This window comes from Phragmites australis, chromosome 21 (assembly GCF_958298935.1).
Source record: "Phragmites australis chromosome 21, lpPhrAust1.1, whole genome shotgun sequence".
In the NCBI taxonomy this organism is placed as follows: Eukaryota; Viridiplantae; Streptophyta; class Magnoliopsida; order Poales; family Poaceae; genus Phragmites; species Phragmites australis.
In genome coordinates, this window is record NC_084941.1 from 10,673,790 (window position 1) to 10,683,162 (window position 9,373).

At 40.1% G+C, this 9,373-nt stretch overlaps 1 protein-coding gene across 1 annotated transcript; it reads right to left on the reverse strand.

Moving 5' to 3' along the window:
* Positions 1-1,948: 1,948 nt before the first annotated feature.
* LOC133903162 (replication protein A 70 kDa DNA-binding subunit C-like) lies at positions 1,949-4,395 on the reverse strand. The gene is made up of 10 exons (XM_062344500.1): positions 4,252-4,395; positions 3,909-4,185; positions 3,715-3,811; positions 3,516-3,649; positions 3,345-3,426; positions 3,127-3,259; positions 2,890-3,047; positions 2,310-2,807; positions 2,036-2,104; positions 1,949-1,958 (listed from the first exon to the last, which is right to left on the reverse strand). Exons 1-10 carry the CDS (start codon positions 4,393-4,395, stop codon positions 1,949-1,951), a joined length of 1,602 nt encoding a protein of 533 aa, XP_062200484.1.
* Between the last annotated feature and the right edge of the window lie 4,978 nt (positions 4,396-9,373).

The following is a 9,373-nucleotide window of genomic DNA, read 5'->3' on the forward strand; positions in this document are numbered from 1 at the left end:
GGTGACGTCGAGTCCTCCTCTGTTGTGAAATGTCCTCTTCTGTGTAAATGGTCTGTGCAGTAGTCCTGCTGTCTGTAAATGTGAAGTCACACCATAATTTAGGCATGCTGCGTGTAAGTGTGAGGTCGCATCGTCCTTGTCGTCTATCTCATGGGTCACATATACTGAGAAAAACGGTGACGTGGAGTGCTCCTCTGCTGTGAAATGTCCTCTTCTGTGTAAATGGTCTGCTCAGTAGTCCTGCTATCTGTAAATGTGAAAGCGCACCGTAATTTAGGCATGCTGCGTGTAAGTGTGAGGTCGCATCATCCTTGTCGTCTACCTCATGGGTCACATATACTGAGAAAAGCGGTGACGTCGAGTCCTCCTCTGTTGTGAAATATCATTTTCTGTGTAAATGGTCTGCGCAGTAGTCCTGCTGTCTGTAAATGTGAAGTCACACCGTAATTTAGGCATGCTGCATGTAAGTGTGAGGTCGCATCGTCCTTGTCGTCTACCTCATGGGTGACATATACTGAGAAAAGCGGTGACGTGGAGTCCTCCTCTATTGTGAAATGTTCTATTCTGTGTAAATGGTCTGCTCAGTAGTCCTGCTGTCTGTAAATATGAAGTCACATCATAATTTAGGCATGCTGCGTGTAAGTGTGAGGTCACATTGTCCTTGTCGTCTACCTCATGGGTGACATATACTGAGAAAAGCGGTGACGTGGAGTCCTCCTCTGTTGTGAAATGTCATCTTCTGTGTAAATGGTCTGCGCAGTAGTCCTGCTATCTGTAAATGTGAAAGCGCCCCATAATTTATGCATGCTGCGTGTAAGTGTGAGGTCGCATTGTCCTTGTCGTCTACCTCATGGGTCACATATACTGAGAAAAGCCTGATAGTTTCATTTATCATCATTTCATGCTGTTGTATGTGTGGTACGAGATGGCTTTTAATGAATAATGCCAATTCGATTTACCTTACTGAATATGAATTTTACTTGTCTCGCCTGATAGTTTCATGTATCATCACTTCATGTTTTTAATGCCATTTACGGAACACAGTGGACACAAAAACACAACAACCAAAAAAAAATCGACATTTTACTGACCTTGAGTTGTTCACAAATATTTTTTATTTTCCTTTTATTTGTCTCTTATTTTTTTCTCAACTCATCAGCACTAGAATAGGAATTAGTGTACAATTTTGCTTAAGTTTGATGTAAGGGGTGGCGGCTACAGACACATGCGCGTGTTTCGAAAACTGGGCAGAAACTTTCGGGAGTGAGAACTCAATCTTTCAAGGGATTTTTGGCCCCGAAAAATTCTCCAAACCCGACAAAGTCGGGGGGAAACGAATATAACTTTTTCTGTAGATGTCCGTAGAAAAAAAATGTCAAAATCAGAGCTCGTATGCAAAAGTTATGCCCGTTTTACCGAAGGCACTCCAAGTCACCTATCAAATTGCACTTTATGGGTGTCATAATTATTTATTTACTATACTTATATGTCGTTTTCCTCCATTACTATTGATCATGCTCTGCCAAGCCTGCCTAAGAACCTCAGCCAAGTCTGTAGATGTGTTGCTGTGATGAATGCAAAATAAGTGAATTGATTGATGTGAACAATTGTGATAGTTGATGACGACCAAACATCAAATAGCCATTCAAACCAACGAACAAGGGCCTACAAACTATATCTTCTAAGTTCAGAGCCTTGCATTACTGATAGCAAGGCATAAAGATCTTATCTACTACACTGACAAAGTGGCCTCGTAATTACAAATAGTACCAAGGACCTTCAAAGGCCAATACAAGTAACAATACATAACCTAAGCATAAAGCACAACGGTGCACCACTTATTACTCCATGAAGATTAGGACACCAACACAGACACATACAACAATCACCGTTTTATTGAAAGCGGAGATGTAGCAGATAGCTGATACTGCAGACCACAAAGGAAGGCTTACTCGTCACTGTAAATTGGGAATATTATAAGTCATTTAGCTGTACATGCTTAATCAGTAACACAATATGATAAACAATAAGCTACCTTGCCTTTTCTTTTTTTGCAGAGAACAATTCCTTGCGAGCAGCCCTTGATCTTTTACCTAGAAGACTTCTGCATTACAAAAATAAATCAATAAACTACCCACACAATAGTCTACTTCATTATAAAAATACATTATTAGTCTCCACGCCTCTTCAAATATGGGGAGCTATATTACAATTATTTATTCTAATGATTTGTACATTGTTACTTATGTAATTAGAGGAACATAGCATGTAGCCATGACAAACATAACATAGAGGACAAAGGTACATACCCAGGCTTGTCATGAGCACTAGAAAGAACCTCCTTTCCCTTGGTTGATGAGTTTTTTCCAGTGGTAACTGTGTGAGTTTCATGAGGTGGTGTGGAGCCCCCTTCTGGATCTATGGGGGCTTCAGTTAAGCTAAAAGCACTATTTTTAGTTTCTTTACCATAGGTAGTGCTTGCTGTCCCTATTGCAGACTTAACGCTAGGGTCCTTTGGAGGTTCACGACCAGTGGCATCAGCCCCACTGTGTTGGTCCCCAGCAAACACCTTCCTAGCATGAAAACATAGCTGCCCAGTTCTAAAGGTTTGCTCACTGATAACCACTTGAAACACATACCTCCTGCCAACAAGACTGCGGAGGGGCGTAGGCAGTAAGATCTGATTGGATGAGCTTTCTTCCACAAGTTCATCGGCAGTCCGCCGCACAACCTGCTCAACTACACCTCCGAACAGAAATATTTTTGCGCGACCAGTGCTGTCCTTAATCACCACATTTAGCTTGTAGCTGTGTTGTGAATATAAGGCACGTTAGGAATAATTTACAAGTTGGGAAATTTGAAGGGGAAGCCATGTGAAATAGTAGGTACCTGGGAATCATCATTGGCTTCGTTTCATCACAGTTAGTACATTCAAAGCCTTCGAAAGTTGCTTTCAGTCCCCTTTTGCAAGTACTGCATCCTTTGTACCACCAACCATTTGAAACATCGATTTCCTTTATCTTTGCATCACAAGTAAAACATACATCCTAGTACACAATGGAGACTAAATTTCAGTACTATGACATAACAGTTGCACATAGAACATATCTGAGAAACAGAAAATACATCAGTGTCATGAGGATCCAAGGAGAGGAGCTCTGATACAGTCTTCCTATTAGAAATTGCCTTGTCAATATCACCTGCTGCTGCATCACTATCCCCTGGTAGGAACAGAACTTCGGAACCTCTTCCCTGTAGGCTAAGGACAAAATAAAGTACACCTTCAACCACACTTGCATGCAGAATTTAACCAAGGAAAATAAATGATATATACAGCAGCTAACCTAGCACGGAAAGCATTAACTTCAGGAATATCAATGTTCATATACCATTTTGTTGCAGCACCACTCCCACAGGTTGTAGCACCTATTTTGGCATTCAGGTAAGCCCATTACAACAATAGCTGGACATAGGATTTATTATTGATGGCCAGCATGGGATAAACTAACACTCACCTAAGTATTGCCTCACTTTCATCCCAGCAAAAATGATTACAACTGGTTCATCTTTACCGATGGTTTCAATAAGGAACTCATCCTCAAAAGATGTTGCATGTTCACCCCACAAAGTTATTGATAAAAGCTGATCGCTGCAATATTATGTACCCTAAGTATACAATAATTTCAAAAATATTATAAATTAGTAGGAAGAAACCTTAAATCACGTAGTTCTACTGATTGCCTAATAGAAGGGCCATTTAGACCGCTAAATTGCACCACTGGATGGATAACTGTAAGCTGTCCAATAACATCTGTTCAATATTTCATAACCGTGTCATCATATTATACTATACGACTTCGATAAATAGACAGTCAAAGCATGAAACGAAAATTATGGATGGTGCGTACCTACTAAACCATGGTCGTTCCTTGCTCTGCGATCTAAGCCCTCAAAGTCCACAAAATTAAAAATATAGAGTGGAAGATTGTTGGATAACTCAGTAGGTACCTCCTCCACAACAGTCCATAGTGTAAAAAAGATTGTGTGTGTGTTGGGCACAGCATTGAACTTCTTTGCTTGCCTACTAACTTGGAATTTTTTAATCATATAAGATCGTCCTTCCACCAAAGTTTTAGCAAATTTGTTAAGGTCCTTCTGCCCAATGCAAGCTGTGATACCTACACCCTGATGTACAGAAATTCAAAGTTCACAACTATTAAGCAAAAATAATGCATGTGTCAAATGGTATACCTCTTCATCAACCAGAGCAAGTTTCATAGCAGTAAAATCTTTCCCCTTAGAAGTCCCAGATAGCTGCCACATCCTAGCAACTCTAACCTTGATGCACCAATTGTGCCTTGTTGGATTAATTTGTGATAGTAAGCTGTACTCCATCTATTGTCGGTTCAACTAGAGAGGGAAGAAAATAAAAGGATGTCAAATAGAGCATTATATTTTGCAGTAGATAACAAATTATAGGTTGAATAGTATTGACATTTGACAAAAAAAATTACCAAAGGGACTGAAGAATTTCTTTAAAAATAATGTTTTGGGTCACATTGGAGTTATGGTCTGCATCATCATCAATTAGAACCCTGAGGCCATTTCTAGATGTCACACGTGATATAGCAACATAGAGTTGTCCATGAGAAAAAACTGGATGTGGCAAGTAGAGGCCAACATTCTGCAAAGTTTGTCCTTAGCTCTCATTTATGGTCATTGCATAACACAATCGAACTGGAAATTGTCGTCTACTAAGCACAAATGGCCATTTAGTGCTTGACACATGCAAGGCAATTCGAGGAAGGAGTACTTTGTCACCAACATGTGATCCAGTTATTATTTGAGCCTCCAATACCCGATCTCCTAACTGTGTTATTATAAGACGTGTACCATTGCAAAGGCCAGCACTCTTATTTAAATTGCGTAGTAGCACTACAGGTGAACCAACCTTGAGCATAAGTTTATGAGGAGGGATACCTTTGAACTGTAGAGAGTTTAGGAACTCAACTGGGTAAAGTAAGTCCAAATTATCGTGTTCCTTTGAGGATTCAACCAAAGTATCTGAACTGAGGTATACCTTTTCATGTCCTGGGATTAAAAAAAGAACACGGCTATTAATTTCATCAATGGTATCATTTTTTGGAGCAATGATAGCCCTTTCCCTTAGATAGGTTGGGTCGGCATATGATGTCTCTAAGTTGGGGTAAGTAGATCTTATAATATTATCAACAGCAGAGTCTAATTTCGGAACTAAGATGTCGCGTGGTATCACAATCAACTCAGAGTCCCCATCATCAGCGTGAGCAGTCCCTTTTGCAGTCCCATCCCCAATACTCAACACCCAGTAACTAAAGTCTTTCACCTGTTCAATTGGTAAACCACTATCTGCCATCCCAAGTAAGCGCATGTTGATGGTAAGCTTTAGGATCTTAACATGACTCCATAGGTACGAGTTAGTTATACATGCATCGACTGCGTCTACTCTAGTGCCACTCTCAACCACAGGTAGTACTTGGCGGAAATCTCCACCAAGTAACACTGTCTTCCCACCAAACACCTGGTGATACCTTGAACAGTCCATTTGACCAAGGATGTCACGCATCCTACGATCTAATGATTCAAAACAATGCCGGTGAGTCATTGGGGCCTCATCCCATATAATCAAAGAACTCTCTACAGCAAGAGGGAGGCAACCCCTGATGACGCTACAGCAAGGACGATAAGCTTTTCTGATTGCAATTGTGAAATAATTGTATTCCAAAGAAATGTTTTCCCAGTACCACCGTACCCATATACAAAAAAACATTGACCTATTTTTTCGTAAACTGAGTGTATGATGGCATCATATATATGTCTCTGTTCAAAGTTTAGTTGGTTGATGAGGGTATCATGCATATGTAAAAGCTTTGCAGAGTCGTAAGCCAGCTCCTTAGCTAACAATCTATTTTTCACCTTGTTACAAAGATTTAGATCAGGCTTTGGTAAACCATGATCAGTCATTGAAGCACCATTCCTAACAAACAAATTATCAAGCTCTACCAAAACATGATTTCTAAGATGTTCTGCAGGCACTTTATAGCAAGGCAATTGTACCATCTTTTTAATTTTGTGTTGTATATCATCGGTGATATAAGTATAGAACTCAGTGAACAAAGAGGCTCCATCACAAACAGAGAAAAAAAGAATTAGTAGCAAGTAACTGTCACATTTGAGTAGCTGATGCCCACACTGATGCTTCCTTAAGAGCCTCACGCCACTCATTATCGTCACCAAGAAGACCAATAGCCTGACATGCATCCTTAAATGTTGGGTACAGAACACCACTAATTGTTTGAAGGTCCTCATAAGACGTAGCACCCTTGGCAACATTCAGAAGCATACGAAGGTAGTAAAGCTCACCACAACTAGGATTGATATATATAGCCCTCCAATTTTTTTTAGGTCCCTTATCACTACTACAAAAATTATTTTTAGAGGCGGGTGGTAACTTGTTTTTACAGGCGTTTAGTGCATCCGCCTGCGATCGAAGGCCTGTAGAAATGAATGATTTCCACATGCGCAAAAATGACCGCCTGTGGAAATCTATTATCACAGGCGGTTCACTTAAGGGACCGCTTGTGAAAATAGTTTTCCACAGGCGGTTCCTTAAGCAGACCGATTTCCACAGGCGGTTCCTTAAGCGGCCCGCCTGTGGAAATTGATTTCCACATGCGGATTCTTAAGCGGACCGCCTGCGATAGTCGGTCACTCAATCGATATTTTTTGAACCGAAAAAAAGCAAAAAAATAAATTTTGGACCGACCAGGAACCCCACGTGGTCGCAAGTCACAAGTCACGCGTTTTTTTCGCGCGAAATACGCGCGCTACACGATTTTTGGCACTCGAACTCGAAACCTGCCGGGTCGCGCGATCCCTCCCCACCATCACACCAGAGAACGACTACTGAACATATGAGCATATGTAATTCTTTTGATATCTGCAATCCGACACTTTAAATAATTATTTGGGCATCTAAATGACTTCAAATGAAAAACTTTTCAACTACAAAGTTGTAGATCCCGTCGAGGGCTACAATTTTCATATAAACTTTGTCCTCATCCGACTTCGTATAAAAAAGTTATGAATTTTTGAAGATAAGCTGTTACCCATTTTCACAGGCGGTTCCTTAATGTGGTCATTTCTACAGGCGGTTCACATAAGGAACCGCCTGTGGAAATAGGTGATAGATTATCTTCAAAAATTCATAACTTTTTCATATGAGGTCGGATGAGTACAAAGTTTATATGGAAATTGTAGCCCTCGACGAGATCTACAACTTTGTAGTTGAAAAGTTTTTCATTTGAAGTCATTTAGATTCTCAAATAATCATTTGAAACTTCAAATGATTATTTAGATATCTAAATGACTTCAAATAAAAAATTATCGACTATAAAGTTGTAGATCTCATCGAGAGCTACAATTTTCATATAGAATTTTTTCTCATCCGACTTCATATACAAAAGTTATGAATTTTTTAATGGATGGTCATTTCTAGAGGCGGTTCACATAAGAAACTACATGTGGAAATGACCATTTTTACAGGCGATTCACATAAAGAACCGCCTATGAAAATATATTTCCACAGGTGGTCCGTAACTGCAGGAGGCCCTTGCCAATTGTTCAGGCGGTTTTTCAAATAAACTGCCCGTAGAAAATTACCCTAAGTGTCTCGAAAAATAGTTTTTGTAGTAGTATATGCGAATGCCATACCTTATCCTTTTTATTCTAAACCCACTTTGTTGGGAATTCTATGTATGTTAACTCTCGAGTAGTTGGGAACATCCTATTAGCAGAAAACCACTCAGTCAATGTTGTCTGCGTGTAACGAGGGTCATCTACGATATCAACCAGTGGCCTTTTAGCTAGGTACGCAACGCTATTCATCAAAGGGAGATGCACATCTAACCTCTCCACCGCTGGCATCCTATAGTGGATATCAAATTCGAACATACGTCAGATAGCCTCATGTGAAGATAAATAACGACAATCAATTTATTCCCGAACCTCATCGACATCTTCATGCTGTATCTGTGCATCTAATGGATGGGCACCAAGACTGCTATTGATAACCTCACCATGTGAATCTCTATGAAGAACGTCGGCTCCAAAGGATTCAATGATGGCTCTAGCGCGATCTGGGCCTTTCTTAATATACTTAAATAGGTACTTGAGGTGTGTTTTATTGCACCACTCCACATTTATATGGGCTCTAAACCGTTTTAACAACGCTAAATTGTATGGGACAACCCATCCATTGTCAAGTTTAACCCCATATCGCTCGATAAAATGCCCAGCCTCAGTACTATACTGCACAAAGCCATCCTCACCAACAATTGTGTTTGGTTCATAACCCTTAGGGAAGAATTTTGAGCACTTATTGTTTTTCATGCATGGGCATTTTTGGTTCAGCTCTCCACAAGGGCCATGCACCATAAATTCATCAACAAGGCTATAACCCAAAGGATCAGATAATTTATCCGGTACCTCCGCACATATTATTGAGTCAATAAAGGAGGCGTGGGGGTCTTTGGTATTACCTTCAAGCCAAACCAAAATATGAACGTGAGGCAAACCACGCTTTTGAAATTAGACGATATAGAGAACTGAAACAAAATAGCAATAACAATATTAAGAAATCACCCACATAAACCTAATGCCCTACTTTCTTGTATTGGTGCATGTTTTTTGCAGAGTGGACAATTACTAAATGCTTCGTAATGACTATTTTTCCAAATAAGAACGACATATGGCAAAAACTTAATAATCGTACTTGCTTGTGCCTTCCCAAAATAAGCACCTTTCTTCAACTCATAAACAAGCTCCTCGACCTTTAATTTGAAGACTCGAGCAACTAGGTCAGGTCTAGCGTCAGGTCTTTGCCCTAGAACAAATGTAAGAGCATCAACTATTTCCTGCCACTTTGGATTACAGGTAAAAGTAATAAATAGGTCCGGAGGTCCATAGAATCGACAAATCGCCATTGCATCTTGATAGTTCTGTACCATGTACCTTTTACTTCCTGTAAAGCTAGCGGGTAAAATAACTTTTTCCCAATGTTATTCCCATCAACATCACCCTTGTGCAGTGCATCTGCAATGCCCTTGTACAACTCGGACCTTAAGTTTTTATTGTTTTTCGTTATGAATCTAAGCCTGTTCTCCTCCACTGATGCAAAAGCGTCAACAACATATTGCTGGAATAGTCGGTCACCACATATTAGTGTTGTTGCCTCGCATCTACATTGTTGTAACCGGAAAGAATAGTATTCGAGCATTGTAACCTCATATCTAACTCTAACCCGCAAGATTCCTGACCGATGGTATTTAATCCC

What these genes read in the sequence shown, in the direction of transcription:
- LOC133903162 (XM_062344500.1), bottom strand. Translation starts at nt 4,395, where the DNA reads ATGGAGTACAGCTTACTATCACAAATTAATCCAACAAGGCACAATTGG. An exon ending in TGGATCCTCATGACACTGAT is followed by an intron (nt 3,048 to 3,126) that starts GTATTTTCTGTT and finishes ATTGTGTACTAG; the next exon opens with GATGTATGTTTTACTTGTGA. An exon ending in AGTGCTCATGACAAGCCTGG is followed by an intron (nt 2,105 to 2,309) that starts GTATGTACCTTT and finishes TTTGTAATGCAG; the next exon opens with AAGTCTTCTAGGTAAAAGAT.